Below are 17,790 nucleotides of genomic sequence, written 5' to 3'. Positions count from 1 at the left end.
GATACCGAAATTCAGAACCCTAATGTTTTAATTAGCATATATTTACTGTAAACGGGCGATCTTTTTAAAATCGTTATTTCAAAAATCAACAGCGGCATCAAACACTATCTTTGAAGCAATCTATGTGAAGTCATATATACTTTTTAAATCCGGGACTGGCATATTCTTACAGGGCAAAAGATCTATATTAATCGCATCGACGCTAGACGTGTATGACGTCAAATGAAAAATATGTTAATAAAAAGTTTTTCCTTATGTTTTATTTCAAATTACAGTTCTTGCTGGGTGTTCGTATACTCAGTCCCTTTATTTAGAACATTGTCGAAACATTTCGCACAATCCTCGAAATAAGGCACATTTTTACTTTTAATTTAAAAGAGCGATCGATGGACATAGATCAATTGGTAGGTTTTCCCAGTATCATTTATATTGATGTTTATTTCACTATCCAATTTCACGCCAAATATATTAAGATTGTATTGGGATTTCACTTGCACCATGCTGTTTTTAACACTTATTCACTCCCGATAATTGCAGTAGTGCTCTTCTACAAGACAGTATGACATAATTTGTTGGAAATCGTTGAATGTTTCATGTATGTTACTTATTTTTGTTTATATACTTATTAACTACACGTTTGGTAAGTATATAAAATTCCCCTGCAAGAGTGCAATGCCGCAATGATCGGGGAAGAGTCTATTAAAATATAAAATATTTCTGTTAGTTAGACACATAATAAGGAGAGTCTCCAAACCATCAATTTATAAATTGTCATTTATCTTATATGAAGTTTTAATGCTGCTAATTATTTGAAACTCAATTTTGATGATATTGAATTTAGTATCATTTGTATTACCAACATCGTCTTTGTAAAGTAAACAAGCAGTTTTATAAATGTTCCAAAATATACTGTTACGATATAAAACTCAGAAAACTTGTCAAACAAATACAAATTCCGAAGTCAATTAGGAAATAAGAAATCATTCAGAGAGATGAAGGTGCTACTGTGAAATTGTTTCACGACCGTCGCTACAAACATTAATGGTCATTTATACTCCCCGGAGAGTGGTGACAGTGATACTAGTGACTGCGACTTAGTAATGGTAGAGCCCTTGGACTACGCCGGAGTGGTGCAGGATGGAACACACTCCAGGGATGCGTCTATCCAACCACCTGGGAATCATCTGTCGCAAAGGTCGGGGCTAAACACAGCGAGGAATTAAGTCGAAGCGGACAGGACTGTACATGTGTTAAAACATACTTTCATGGAATGTTAATAGGTCAATTGTAGAAAAGTTTAATTGTAAAAGTGTTGTTGATCTTATTTGTAAATATGACGTTGTATTTCATTCCGAATGCTAGAGTTATAAAAGTAAAAATTATGAAGATCATACATTTAGTAATGTATTTGACATAAATATATTTCACAGAAGGTATTGCTAAATCGAGGAAATAAACTACAGTAAAAGCAAGTGTCAGCTATTTTTTTTGGCAAAAATACCTCATTTTAATCAGCGAAGAAACAAGTAATTAATATTTCTGAATTACTTAGTTAGTACATGACAAGAGATTTTAATCTTGACTAAGTCTCTGTAATAGGTTAACGAATTTCTCATTTTATAGTCTCTTTTTACATGAACTATGATAAGTCAAATTCAATATTGACTGATAAAAAATGGATCACAGACAAAACAGTACCTTTTATCTTATTTATCTTCAGCAACAGTTGAAACATAAAGTATTTATTGTATTTTAATTTTCAAATAAAAGATCAAAGTCTTGTGCTTGCTTACAAACAATAAATATTATTCTAGGAATAAAAAGCACTATGTCTCTGATAAGACAACGACAATAAATGCTTTGAATTTACGCATTCTATTAAGCTCCACATAATCTAATGTGCTGTCAATATTTGTTTTGTCAATATTTATTTTGCTTTCTTGTGTTGGGGTTTTTTCTTCAGGTGTGTTCCTATAACGTAAAAAAGAAGATAAAATAAATGTAAAACTGATATTTGTTTAGGAAATTTAAAATGCTAATATTTGCATGTTTCAACTTGTTTGATGAATTGTATAAGATAGACGAGCAAATGATAAAACCGCAATTCATATATATTTTCACTATTTTCGCTTACAGAAACATACGTGCTTTAATTTAAACGCAGGATTTGATTTGCTTCTTTTCTGAGTACAACAGCGTTCATTCAGAAATTGTTTTTCATGGGGGGCGGGGGGTGATTATTTTATGTAAATGGGTTTTTAATGAAAATAAATCGGAATATTCGGGAGGGATATCCTCCTGATAACCTCTTCATTTACTTTTTTCCATGAACCGTAGATAAGAAACATAGGAAAGGGGATCTTAATTACAATACACGTATCAATGAAAAGACAAGACTCAGTAAAACAATTATTTATTCGTTTTAAAATTGTCATAACTTAAATGAACAGCAGTTGTATCGAAATTTATTAACATTGATGTTTAAGTTGCATTGGATAATCATAATGACTTTTATAATAATATTGTAATTTAAGTCATCAAGTTCATATAATTTCCAATTTACTGTTCAGTCTTCTCTACAGTGGATTGATTTTACCTGTATAAAACGAGGAGGCAGAAGGACAGCCTCCAAATGACTATAGAAGACATGTGTATCCCCATTTCACATGCATACGGACGTGCGCTACAACAATCTCATTTTAATATGTAAATACGATTAAGACAATACTAATGATTTAAACTACCGTTGTCAGTGGTATAAGGGGTTTAAAACATTTTTTGTTAAATTCCCTTTATGATATATGTTTTGTGAATGAAAAACTTTTTTATTATCCAATAGGCTTCAAAAATACGTAGAACAGTCTTATGTGCGAGTATTGGATGCAGAAGCAAAATCAAGGGGTGTTTTATTTAAAAGTGTGTATAATGATTTCCATATAAGAATCGGTGATACCAGAAAATGGGGTAATTCGGCATTTAGTTCAACTTATTGTTTAATTTTCTTTGTTAACCAAAATCGATAAAACAGGGCAAATCCAATTATATCCCCAATATAAAGAAACTCGTACTTTAAAGGTATGTAATGGTTCTTAATCTGCTTAATGCTGGCTATGCACACAGAAAGTAAACTTTGTGCGTAATCAAAATAGAATGATATATGAGTGTAAGAGAGGATGACCCATGTCCAAAAAGAAGGTCATTATATTTAAGAACAAACAACTGAAGTGCTAAGGTACTAATGTTCATTTTAAGTAGATTTTGATTAAACGTCAACTTTCTAAATGTTCTTTCTAAACAAGTTTTTGTGTCTCCCTCCGATAAAGCAAACCTTTCCCTAAATCACAAAAAGCATTATATGCACTTGATGTTATTTTTGTGATCTGTTTTTTTAACAACATAATTATAAGACATTTAAGTTGTAATTTTATCAACAACATTTCGCTAGTGTTTGAAATATACTGAAAAAAAAACAGTTATATTTTTTCTAAAAAAAAAAATAACATTTGTTTAAACCATTTTGACACTTACAGCAATAAATGATGCATGTAATTACGTGCATGCACTCAAGCTCAACTTATTGTTGGTGCGATTTTCTGATATCAAAATCTTAAGTGTATTTAAGTTTGACAAATGTGATAAATACTCTTATAAGACCACAAAATCTTTTGTCCAAATTTAAATCGTCTGATAAATAAAAATTGCATGGCATTGCAAAATGTGCCAACTACATTGTGTTTTGCAAGTTAATACTCTTCCTGACAAAAAATATTTAAAAAATCTTTTTGTCGTTGCCTTTTAAAACATGAATTGAAATAACTTCAATAATCCTTAAACAAAAACACATCTTTGCAAGCTAAGGGTTTCTAATCTTTTAGGAGCTGTGCAGATCAAAAATCCTTGGCCAGCGAAGATAAGGCAACAGCGTCATATTCTTTTTTCCAAGTCGATTATAATATGGTACAGTTCATAATAGAACTTTTGAACTGATGTGAAGTCCCCAAACATTTGAGACCTAAATTATGCATAAGAGTTATATATTATAGTTCCTTTTTCATCACATGCTTTCGTCTGTCTCAATTCGACCTTGAGACAGTTCCTTTCCTTGTTGCAGAAAATTGCTTGGCAATCGGTTATGATAATCAATGTGGCGATAAGCAATAAGCACAAAACTGCCACTCCTTCTCTTCCTATGGCCAGAGAACTGGGGCGAGGATCATAGACACATTTGAGACACTTTTAGTAAGCTGACATATTAGTTTTGGAGGTTTTCAAGTGGCAAACAATTTCTTCAAGTCGGGTTGCATTAGCTTGATTTAGAACCGCTTGGATGGAACATCCAAAAAAAAAAAGACAAAATATATCATACCTCTCTCTTATTTACTTGATAGTATTAAACATATTGTAATTGGTCACGTTTTTCTCGGTCCCTTTATATTATTAAACTTTTGGAAATCATATTTAAGCAGCATTTCAATTTCTTTGAAGAAATTAACATGTCCAACCGTACAATTTTTGCAAATGTAATATTTTTTAATCTTTGAAAAAAACACATCTTAAACGAAACAGCTATACTAACATTAAATTATAAGATTAAGAAATTAAGCATCTTTGCCAAACCCGAAGCATCTTGCAAACATGAGTTTTGCTGCTATATGTAGGGATATATTCGCCCCGTTTATTTTCGCCCCTTTGCCTTCGTTGTCAGAGGGTGAATTGATTAAGACTGGGCATATTCAATGTTACAAAATATGTCTGTTAACACAACTGCAACTGGGCCAATTCAAGACTAGGCATAATCGCTTGCTAGTGTAGAAGGGCAAAAAAACACGGAACGAAAATAACCCTGTATACAGTATTCCTTCTGCTCCTAATAAACAACTTGGAGGAAATGAAAAGATCAACCTTAAATGGCTACAAACTTTCCAACTATTTAAAAAAAAAATTATAATAAGGAATAGTGCTCAGTGCTAAGTTTTTTGACAGAACAATAAACCAATGAATAGTTTGATTTTTAGAATAACTTTGAATAAACAAATACACTTACGTTTACATTCCATAGCCTTGCTTGACCAGGCCTGGCCATCATAATTAATACAACTGCTTGCACCGTTGGAGTAGTATCCATCTCGGCAGGAGTATAGAGTATAGTTACACTCGACTATAACGTGGGTATTGGTGATAATAGCTGGCGCAAGTAGCGGGGGCGACCGTTTTGAAGATAAACATACATAAATACAAAGACTATATGATGTGAATTTAAGGTAACTGTTAATTTTGTTGGTCAATAAAATATATATTTTCCTTTGGTATTCCTTAAACAATTGTGAACTTTTATGTGTTGGCTTTTTGAACATCATTGACTGAAAATTAGCAACATTGAAAACAAAATATTTATCAACATTTATCAACACAACATCTTTAATTCTTTTACATTCATTTCATGCCTATTTTTACGATTTTATGTTATGCTCTGGCATGCGATTTTAATGATATGCTAAAAGATTTCGAAACTATACTATGAGATTTGTATACTATGCTATGAGAAATTGAAATAAATGGCTTAATGATATGGTATGTTTTGTTATCCTATGGTATGCATAGAAATTTGAACAAAAACGCCTCCATTCACATATGAGTTCCACACAATTCGAAGTAAAATGATAAGAAGCAATTTTACCACTAATCTGAAATATGAATATTCATTTTTCAAATAAAAACATATAAAACCGAATAAAAATAATGTCGTATGCTATACTCTGTAATGCTATGGTACATGTATGATATAACGAATGAGATTATATGAGATTGTATGCTATTGTATGAGATTCCAATGATATCGTATGAGATTCTAATGCTATGATATGAGATTTAAATGCTATTCCATGCTATGGTGTATGTTTTAAAAGATACGCTTGTAAATTAAAAAAAAGTTCTAAATATATCTAAGGTAGAAATGTATCATTTGCGCAGATTTACTTGAATTTTAACAAAACTTGCACTTTATTGGGAAGCAAAACGCATTCAAGTGGTAATCTCTGCATCGTTCACAGCCTCAACGTCTACGCCTCCTCCTCATGTCCACAAAAGAGCTACGCAGCTAGTATAACCGTACACCACCCTACCAAAATTCTCTCGTGATCGTCCCACAGTTATATCGAACCTGACGCGTGGTACATCTGGCCGTCTGAAACAGATGTGTCAAAATATTCTGATGTTTATTTGTCTATGAGAAGTGGGGTTCAGAATAATACCTGTAAATGTGTTTGCAGGAAGGGGGTGGGGGAATGTGGTCCGAGGTGTATTTTTGGTAAATTTGCTACTGGTATTATTCTAAATGATTTTTTTCAAGGGGAAGGAAGGTCTGGAACCCTTTTTCCAACCCCTTCTCTAAACCCGTACACACGATGGTGTTTGCACCTAGAAACAAATTTAAAGCCTCCAACCACCGAAGGGAGGGACATATAATATAATTGTGTTTGTTATAATTAAATAAACCATACTTTCTACAACATGAAATGTTAAGATTATCGGTTAACTTAAAATTCACATGCAAACAGTTCAACCCCAAATTGTACATAAAGGGCCGCTCATGTGCATTATTGAATGGGATCTCATTCGTTTTGAAAATTATATTTAACAATTACAGGAAATTGCATGTGGCCTAAATTTATACGTAATCTGGTACAAAACAGTGTTAATGAAGGTCAGACACTTGTTGCGGATAAAACTGTCCAATGACAGCATGTAGTTTTAATATGTTCGTTAACAATAGTTGTCTCTATTTGTAAATGAAAGATGGAAGAGGGAAGTGTTAGACCCATTTCTATGAATCAGTGCTATGCCAAACCCAGATAGATGTAGTTATGCTATTTTCATTACCCACTCTTAAAAACTGTTGTGTGAATGCCTGTGATAATAAAATGGTTTCGTTATTGCTGCAACTATTGATATGTACGTCCATGTTGAGGTACCTTAATGCATCTGGATGCGAAGGGTAAGAATGATTAGGTAAATAAGATACAATTATAATTGATTTTACTGAAATTAGATAAATAAATAAAAGATTTGATCACACAGTTTTTATAAATTACTTCATTGAAAATGATTTTAAGTTAACTTTAGTTGAACAGTTTTACAAATTGTTCTTGACAAAACTAAACAACATACATATACATGGATTTGTTTTGTGTGTTTGCTAATCGAATTATTTTTTCAGTTAAAAAAAAAGAATTTTAAAAAATAGTGTAAAATCTAACATTGATCAGGAATTAATTACAATATAAAATGAAATACCATATTTTTGACGAGCAAATTGAGAAATTATTGTTTTTTAACCTTAAATATGATTTCCTTAAAACTAACAGATATTTCAAAAACTGCTGTCCAGGCTCGTCATGGAATTCAGAAACACAACAGTGTGAACGTAAGTAGATATTTATTAAAGACAGTACAAAAGACTAGAGTCGAAACACAGTCTCAATAAAAGAGTAGCGAATTTTTTACTGATTATCTGCACATTACTGTATCCGACTGTATCCTAACCATAAGATTATAGATCTATCAAATACCCTTATATTCAAGGTAAGGAAAAAAAGTAGCAGAATAAAAATTTGCCCTTCATTTATGGCAGAACTTTGTTTCTGCCACGTCAATCTTTACATATTTATATCAATGGGGATATCACCTTGTCTTTTTGTCTACTACTCTGTTTGTTTACATGTAATATGCTATCTGATGATCGCTGAATATTTTATGGTATTTTTGAATATGATTTAATATTTTTAACAAAGATACAACAGTACCTGTTCAATTAGTTGTTTTAATAAATTTTAGTAGTTTACGTGCATGTGATCATTCTGTAAGATTTTAATAATCTATTTAGTTTGAATTTTGTGCTTAGATTCGTTAATATCTTAGATAGAAAATGATTTATGTTTCAGGAAGTAAAAACTTGCAAAACTGATGGTCTAAGATAAAACTGAAATGGATAGTTGTTGGTGTTAAAGATTTTATTTGCAAACTGAAAACACCACTGGATGCATAACACAAGTTAATTAATCAATTCTACATTGCTTACCTTTTTGAACTTTGAAAAGATTTGTTTTAAAAAAAGCTTTACATGTACATATAAATACGTTCACTTATCTGTTGCGTACTAGGTCATCAGAGAGGGGTGATATAGAAACAGAAAACCACTGCGTGGTGATCATCGAATCCCACTCTGTAGAATTGACACAATCAAACAAAAAGGAAATGCAGTTTACATTGCATAACAAAAGGCGTAAACCAGATTCATAGAAAGATAAAATCAATATTTTCAATTTGTATGTCATTGAAACCTCTTGTGCTTAATATTAATGAATGAGCTGTATTGGGAAGATATATGAGGAAGAAATTACACCAGTTTAAAAATTTTAAAAAAAAAGCTCTGATAAAACCGAATATATAAGTACATATGTCAAATTTATTCACTGACATTAAAAACTTCAACTCTTGGGCAGCTGTTGTCTGAATGTCTTACAGAACACGATGTCCCAAATTGTGCAGCAAAGGTTATCATGCACGTTCATAATATAGTACACAGATTCATTTGATGCAAAGGGTAGGAATGATCTATCAGTTTTGTTAATAACTAAACATTCTATTATATTGCTATTATAATTATTTAATTAACATAATTTTAATTACCAACAAATATATGTATTTGCTTCTGTTTGTACGTTGGAACAAACGAATACAACAGTATGGGTGACAGAAAACATACCCTGGAGATAGAACAAAGTATAAATAAAACACTGAAAATGGAGCAGTGTGGTATCATGTATGACTCTGAACTTCCGCACTGATGATTTTATTGTCATCAAATTTGAAATTATAATAAATGATAAAACACTTTTATTTTATCCCTTTTTCAAATTCCACAATCATATCAATTGTGTAGCAAACAAAATTGCTTGATTGAATGTGCTTACTCGAGAGATTATAAACATATGTAATGTACTTAAAATTACTAAGGTCTACACTTATGTATATTTATTTCCGATCACAACTAGGAATTTAAAAAATAACTGAATAACAAAATTAGATAAAAATGAATTAAATATTAAGTAAATAAATTTTAAAAAATAACTAAATTTCTATGAAAATGCAAAAGTACGCAGACGAAGCAAAGGTGTTTATCTCTTAGTTTTTAATTTTTTGAGCTTTCTTAAACTGTTTTTTTTTCTAAACTGCATTTTTTAAATTCATTTCAAAAACAGAAATTATCAATGTAAATATAATCTAACATTTGATACGTCGGTTTCACGTAATTTTAAAAAAAACTTAAGCTCAGTAAAAACAAAAACATATTCATATAGAAAATTCATTATTCAACTTTTTTAAATTCAATAGAATGTATGCCAGGCATTACTGGAGTGAACTGTTCATCACTGTGTCCTTATCCGTATTACGGAGTGGACTGTCAAAGAAAATGCAACTGTAGCAGAAACTTGTGTAATGTTTCTACAGGGTGTATTAGAATAGTCACAGGTGAGTACAAAAAATAAATTCAGGGTTAAAAAGTATCATTAGACGTTCATGTATGTATTTCACGATGATACAAATATTGAATATTTATTTCGAAGAGCTCAAATCAGATATTTTAAGGACCCTCCTGGCGAAAATGTATTTGCACATTGCACAGTTATATGTTTTTTATTGGTTTTTTTTTTAAATCTAACAAAACAATATGTCGTCTGCATATCAGTTTGATCGGTTGCCTGTTATTGATGAACATAACAGTATACATGGAATAGCTGTCTAAATGATCTAGTTAGTCTCTTTATAGGATAATCCATTGGGAAGATATCTGAGCTGTTAGTAGAATAAATTTTTGATAAAGTTACTGTTATTATGAGTGTTGTAGTTTAAGCTCTTTGGTCTCAAACTGTTCTGTGAAATATAAAAAGTTTCAGCTTTTTGAAGAAAAAAAACAACTCAGCAACACGCGCAATTAAAAACGCTCAACCATGTGTATCGTCCGTATGCACCTTGGTCAAATTACGCGAGCGAAACGGTCTGAACACGTTAAACAAAATTTGCAAGCAAATGCGAATGTACCAAGTAAACTTTTTTAGTCATTTGTTAGCGTCAATACGGGTCATTTTGATCAATGAAATGACGTGGGGGTTTTTTTTAAGCAATTGTTCACGCTTTCGTAAATTTATCTTATGTTATATGTTAAAGAAAAATTATGAAAAATGCTAAAAATTCAAAATTTATTATTGTATACAACTTAAAACACAAATTTTGTATACAAAACTAATTGCTTTGCATTTTATTTTAAATCTTAAGTTATAAAAAACTTTTCAATGTGCATTGTACATTCAAGTAATATATGTAGTTAATTTTAATGCTTCTGTGCAAATATAATATCTGATAAAGACTTTAATTTACATGTATTATGTTAAGGTGTGTGTCTATTACCACCGGACATTCCAAACGCAGATGTGACGGTTGAGAACAACACGGCTAGATATTTCTGTAATCCAGGGTATTATCAGCTAAATAATACAGATGAGTTCATTTCCTGTGACGGCAATATATGGCAATCTACGAACTTTGAATGCATACGTAAGAAAATGTAAAATTCAATAGTTTTAGATCGACAAAAAACAAACATACTTTTCACACTTACAACGTAAGAAAATATAAAAATCAATATTCATTTTCCAATTCCAAACCATTCGTCATCTTTTTTTTTTTCAATTAATGAGCTAAAATAACAGCTTGAGAACACAGACGAGTTCATTTCCTGTTGCGACAATATATCACAACCTACAAACTTTGAATGCATACTTCAGGAAGTGTAAAATTTATAGTCCAAATCACCAAACTTTGAATGCATACGTAAGGAAATGTCAAATTCCATTACCAATCATTCGTTATCCCTTTTAAATTAATGTGCCAAAATATAGATATTGTTTCTAAAACACCCTAAGTTTCAGATCGCCATAAAACAAACATACTTTTCACACTTACAACGTTTTGTTCATTTCTTAAAGTTTTGAATCTTCTTTTTATAAACAATTATTTATTTATTTATTTATTTTTTTTTGGGGGGGGGGGGGTTACATTACAACAATTAACTCTTTTGGTGGTAGGGAAACAACTATTTGTTGTATATTATTTTCTTGGTTAATTGTTCGAAGCGTTGTTACTTAGACGGAACCTGTCGGGTGATGTCTCCTTAACTAACATAACGTCAACGTGTCTATACTGAGCACGACACCTTTAGCGTAATAAGTAAATAGACAGACAACAATCTGACTGCGTTTCTAATAATTTTGATTGTGTAACTGTAATTATAGGTGAGTACAGAGCCACATCGTAAAACATAAATATTTATACATGTGTTCGTTGAGTATAATATTTTAATCCTTTTTTTTTCACGTGGATGCATCCATCTGGTTACAACGCTATTTGCTGTGCTTGCCCCAACGGTTGCATCGTAAAACATATTAACAAAAGTAGAGTTTACCTCTTCAAAAAACTGTTTTAGGTCAATATGCACTGTCTTTTACGAACAGGTTTTCAATGTACAGGTTCTGTTTTGATTACATATGGTTGTGTATATAGGTTAACATCACCCCGCCTATCTATTTTACCCCCGTTAAATATACAGTAAACATGTATACACAATTTTAAGTCAATCAATGTTTTAACAATTAAAGTTGTAGAAACATCGTTTATCAATCGTTAAAAATAAATTTTAATAAGTACACAATGTGCAATTAACTTCAAGATTCCTTCCAAGTAATGTTCTTGTGTCTACATAAAAAATGAAATAGACTAACACTCTTGTCAAGGTGTTTATCGCCTTTGAAAATTCAAATCGCAAATACTTCTTTTTTTATTAATTTTTATCAATATCAATAAACAGCTTTGTTAAAATTATTAAAAGCTTAAATGATATCGAAAATCAAAATCCTACTGTTTTAATTAACATACAATTACTATAAACGGGCGATATTTTTAAAATCGTTATTTCAAAAATCAACAGCAGCATCAAACACTATCTTTGAAGCAATTTATGTGAAGTCATATATACTTTTTAAATTTGGGACTGGCGTATTCTTACAGGGCAAAAGATCTATATTAATCGCAACGGCGCTTAACATTTATGACGTCAAATCAAAAACATGTTACTGAAAAGTTTTTTCCTAAGTTTTATTTCAAATTACAGTTCTTGCTGGGTGTTCATATACTGAGTCCCTTTATTTAGAATATTGTCGAAACATTTCGCACAATCCTCGAATAAGGCACATTTTTACTTTTAATTTTAAAGCCTGATCGATGGACATGGATCGATAGGTAAGTTTTCCCGGTATCATTAATATTGACGTTTATTTCACTTTTCAATTTCACGCCAAATATACTAAGATTGTATTGGTGTTTCAATTGCACCAATCTGATAATTGCGGTACTGCTCTTCTACAGGGCAATATCACATAATTTGTTGGAAATCGTTGAATGTTTCATGTATGTTATTTACTTATTAACTAAATGTTCGGTAAAGTATATCAAATTCGCCTGCAAGAGAGCAGTGCCGCAATTATCGGGGAAGGGTCTATTAAAATATAAAATATTTCAATTAGTTAGTTACAAAAAATGTACACACATGATAAGGAGAGTCTCCAAACCATTAATTTATGAATTGTCATTTGCCTTGTATGAAGTTTTAAAGCTGCTAGTTATTTGAAACTCAATTTTGATGATATTGAATTTAGTATCATTTGTTATACCAACATCGTCTTTGTAAAGCAAACAAGCGGTTTTATTAATGTTCCAAAATATACTGTTACGATATAAAACTCCGATAACTTTTAAAACAAATACAGATTCCGAAGTCAATTAAGAAATAAGAAACCATTCAGAGAGATTAAGGTGCCACTGTGAAATTGCTACAAACATTAATGGTCATCTATACGGCCCGGAGAGTGGTGACAGTGATACTAGTGACTGCGACTAAGTAATGGTATAGCCCATGGACTACGCTGGAGTGGTGCAGGATGTGACACACTCCATGGATGCATCTATCCACACCACCAAGGATTCCTTTGTTGCAAAGCTCGGGGCTATACACAGTGCGGAACTAAGTGGAAGCGGACAGGACTGTACATGTATTTAAACGTACCTAATGGAATATTAATAGCTTAATTCTAGAAAAGTTTAATGGTAAAAGTTTTGTTGATTTTATTTGTAAATATGACGTTGTATTTCATTCCAAATGCTAGAGCGATAAAAGTAATAATTATGAAGATCATAAATTGAGTAACGTATTTGACATAAATATATTTCACAGAGGGTATTTCTAAATCGATGAAATAAACTACAGTAAAAAACAAGTGTCAGTTGTTGTTTTTTTTTTCGCAAAAATACCTCATTTCAATCAGCGAAGAAACAAGTAATTAATATTTCTTTATTACTTATTACGTGACAAGAGATTTTAATTTTGACTAAGTCTCTGTTATAGATTAATCAATTTCTTTTTATAGTCTTTCTTTACATGAATTATGCTAGGTCAAATTCAATATTTACTGATAAAAATGGTTCACAGACAACAATACCTTTTAAGTTATTCATCTTCAGCAACAGTTGAAACATAAAGTATTTATTTTATTTTAATTTTCAAATAAAGATCAAAATCTTGTGCTTGCTTACAAACAATAAATATTATTCTAGGGATAAAAAGCACCTTGCCTCTGATAAGACAACGACAGTAAATGCCTTTGAATTTACACATTCTATTTAACTCCACATAATCTCGTGTGCTGTCAATATCTGTGTTGTCAATATTTACTTTGCTTTCTTGTGTTGGTTTTTTTTTCTTCAGGTGTGTTCCTATAACGTAAAAAAGAAGATAAAATAAATGTAAAACTAATATTTGTTTAGGAAATGCACAAATGCTAATATTTGTATGTTTCAATGAAAAGACAAGACTCAGTAAAAAATTATTTATTCGTTTTAATATTGTCATAACTTAAATGAACAGAAGTTGTATCGATATTTATTAACATTGATGTTTAAGTTGCATTGGATAATCATAATGACTTTTATTATAATATTGTAATCTAAGTCATCAAGTTCATAAAATTCCATATTTACTGTTCAGTCTTCTCTACAGTGGATTGATAAAACGAGGAGGCAGAAGGACAGCCTCCAAATGACTATGGAAGACATGTGTATCCCCATTTTACATGCATACGGACGTGCGCTACAATAATCCCATTTTAATATGTATATGCGATTAAGACAATACTAATGATTTAAATTACCGTTGTCAGTGGTATAAGGGGTTTCAAACATTTTTTGTTAAATTCCCTCTATGATATATGTTTTGTGAATGAAAAACTTTTTTATTAACCAATAGACTTCAAAAAATACGTAAAGCAGTCTTATGTGCGAGTTTTGGATGCAGTAGCCAAATCAAGGGGTGTATTATCTAAAAGTGTGTATAATGATTTCCATAAAAGAATCGGCGATATTGAATGTAGGCTAGAAAATGGGGTAATTCGGCATTTAGTTCAAATTAATGTTTAATTTTCCTTGTAAACCAAAATCAATAAAACAGGGAAAATCTAATTATATCCCGAATATAAAGAAACTCGTATTTTAAAGGTATGTAATGGTTCTAAATTTGCTTCATGCTGGTTATGCACACAGAAAATTAACTTATAATGCAATCATAATAGAATGACATATGAGTGTAAGAAAGGACGACCGATGTCCAAAAAAGAAGGCAATATATTTAAAAACAAACAAGTGGGGTGCTAAGGTACTTATGTTCTTTTTTAAGTTAACTTCAATTAAACGTTGAGTTTCTAAACGTTCTTTCTAAACAACTTTTGTGTTTCCGATAAAGCGAATCTTTCACTAAATCTAAAAAAAAACATTATATGCTCTTGATGTTATTTTTGTGATCTGTTTTTTTAACAACTTAATTATAAAACATTTAAATTGTGTTTTTATTAACAACATTTCGCTAGTGTTTGAAATATACTGTAAAAAATAAGTTTTGTTTTTCTTAAATACATTCAGATTTTTTTTTAAACATTTGATACTTATGGCAAAAGATGGTACATGTAATTACATGCATGCACTCAAGTTCAACTTCTGGTTGAAGCGATTTTTTGATATCAAAATCTAAAGAGTGTATTTAAGTTTAACAAATGTGATAAATACTCTTATAAGATCACAAAATCTTAGGTCAAAATTTAAATCGTATGATTAAAAACAAAATACATCGCCATGCATAATGTGCCACCTACATAATTATTGTTTTGCAAGTTTATACTTATCCTGGCAGAAAATGTTTTGATTTCGATAAATTGAATCTTGTGACAAGACTATTACAAAACAATCTCTTCGCCGTTTTTTTTAGACAGGAAATAATATTACTTCAATATTCCTTAAACAAACACATGAAGAGTTTCTGATCGTTTAGGAGCGGTTCAGATCAGAAACTCTTGGCAAGCGAAGATGTAGCAAATAACGCCATATTTTTTCCAAGTCGAGTATAACCATGATACAGTTCATAATAAAACTTTTGAACTGATGTGAAGTCTCAAAACAATAGAGACCTAAATTATGCATAAGAGTAATATATTACAGTTCCCTTGTCATTACATGCTATCGGCTGTCTCAGTTCCACCATATAAAAGTTCCTTGTTGCGGAAAATTGCTTAGCAGTCGGCTATGATAATCAATGCGGCGAATAAGCACAAACCTGCCACTCCTACTCCTCCTATGGCCGTAGAACTGGGGCGAGGATCATAGGCACATTTGAGAATCCTCTCGTATCCGACGTGCTATTTTTGGAGATTTTCAAGTGGCGAACAATTTCTTCGATTGGGGTTGCATTAGGAACCACTGGGATGGATCATCATAAAAAATGATAACATATATCACGCATTTCCCTTATTCTCTTGATATTATTAAACATATTAAAATTTGTCAGGTTTTTCTCGGTCTCTTCATGTTACTAAACTTTTGGAAATCATACCTAAGCAGCATTTCAATTTTCTTGAAGAAATGAACATGTCCTACCTTAAACGTAACAGCTATACTAACATTTAATCATGAGATTAAAAAAAATTAAGAATATTTACAAAACCAGAACCATCTTGCAAACGCGATTTTTGCTATTCCTTCTGCTCCTCATAACGTATTGGGGGCTAATAAAAGAAACATTCTCTAATGGCTACAAACTTTACAACTCTTCTTTTAAATATAATAAGGAATAGTGCTTTAAAATAACGGTACACACGTCATGGTTTTGACAGAACAATAAACCGATCAATATTTCGTTTGTAAGAATAACTTTAAACAATCCAATATACTTACGTTTACATTCCATAGCCGTACTTGATCACGCCTGGCCATCATAAACAATATAACTGCTGGCGTCGTTCGAATAGTATCCCTCTCGGCAGGAGTACAGTATAGAGCATAGTTACACTTGACTATTATGTCTGCATTGGTGATATTAGCTGGCGCAGGTAGCGGGGACGCCCACACAGTGGAGCTCACTGAAACCGTTTTGAAGATTAACATATTCATAACATATTCATAATACAAATACTATATCATATTATGTGAATTTGAGGTACACGTTAATTTTGTCAGTCAATGTAAATATATATTTTCCTATGGTATTCCTTAAACAATTGTGAACTTTTGTGTTGAGTGTAAAATTAGCACCATTGAGAACAAAATATTAATCAACAGTTATCACCCCAACATCTTTAATTCTTTTAAGTTAAAAAAGATAGTTCTATGAATTTCTTTTGTAAAAATTGTATCATTTGCGCAGATTAACTTCAATTTCAACAAAACACTTGCGCTTTATTGTGAAGCAAAACGCATTCAAGATCGGCAAACGTTACACCAACTTCCGATCGAAACATGGTCAGTATTGTTTTGCCTCAACTTCCGGTATGAATATAACCTGCGCCTCCGGTCTTGACCACTTTGATGGTAATCTGTGCATCGTTCACAGCCATGGAGTCGATGCCTCCTCCCCCCCCCCCAACATAGATCAAATGAACTGTGTGGACACTAGCTTATAGGTGTCCAAAACAGAACTGGCATAACCGTACACCACCTTACAAAAATTCTCCCCGATTGTTCTTTGCAACAGTCTTGTCAAAGTACTCTGATGTTGATTTTTTATTTTTTCAGGATGGGAGGGGGGGGGGGGGTGGTGCGGGTTAATACATGTAAATGTGTTTGCAGAAAAGGGTGGGTGAATTGGGTCCGAGATGTATATTATTTGAGCCTAAATTGGCCCCCTAAAATGAACATTGTCATTTTACTGTAATTCTTTGTTTTATTTGTACAAATAAACATTTGAAGTTTTTTCATAATTTTCATTTTGATTTTAAAGCCCATAATTTAAAAATATGACATCATAAAGTTTACTTTTTCCCGCCATTTCCTCATTTTTAGCATAAAACGGCTTGTTTTGAGGCAGTTTTTCCTTAAGGAAACATTGAGCGACTGCTTGAACAAACAAAACATTTTCACCAAAGATGTATCTTCCCAATACTTATAAGTGACAAAAATAAGTCGTTGTTCAAAGAGTCGCTCTATATTTCCCATTCGAAAAAAGAAAAATGTCAATTTTTGATTGATTTTGATTGAATTATAAAAATAGCGTCACTTCTGACGTCATATACAGCCAGTGAGTGCATATAAATCAAATAAATAGGTAAAAAACGTATTTCATGTCATCTCTTTTATAAAATA

At 31.5% G+C, this 17,790-nt stretch overlaps 1 protein-coding gene and 1 pseudogene across 1 annotated transcript; one reads left to right on the top strand and one right to left on the bottom strand.

Annotated features, from left to right (window-relative positions):
- Positions 1-6,920: 6,920 nt before the first annotated feature.
- Positions 6,921-10,628, top strand: LOC128183391 (platelet endothelial aggregation receptor 1-like). Its single transcript, XM_052852378.1, has 4 exons — positions 6,921-6,994; positions 7,365-7,423; positions 9,394-9,531; positions 10,453-10,628. The coding sequence occupies exons 1-4, from the start codon at positions 6,921-6,923 to the stop codon at positions 10,626-10,628; spliced, it is 447 nt and encodes a 148-aa protein (XP_052708338.1).
- Positions 10,629-15,665: 5,037 nt separating this feature from the next.
- LOC128185136 (uncharacterized) lies at positions 15,666-17,476 on the bottom strand (annotated as a pseudogene).
- Positions 17,477-17,790: the final 314 nt, after the last annotated feature.

Source organism: Crassostrea angulata, chromosome 5 (genome assembly GCF_025612915.1).
Source record: "Crassostrea angulata isolate pt1a10 chromosome 5, ASM2561291v2, whole genome shotgun sequence".
In the NCBI taxonomy this organism is placed as follows: Eukaryota; Metazoa; Mollusca; class Bivalvia; order Ostreida; family Ostreidae; genus Magallana; species Magallana angulata.
Note: the sequence above shows the minus strand (reverse complement) of the source record. Positions and strands in the feature narration are given on the sequence as shown.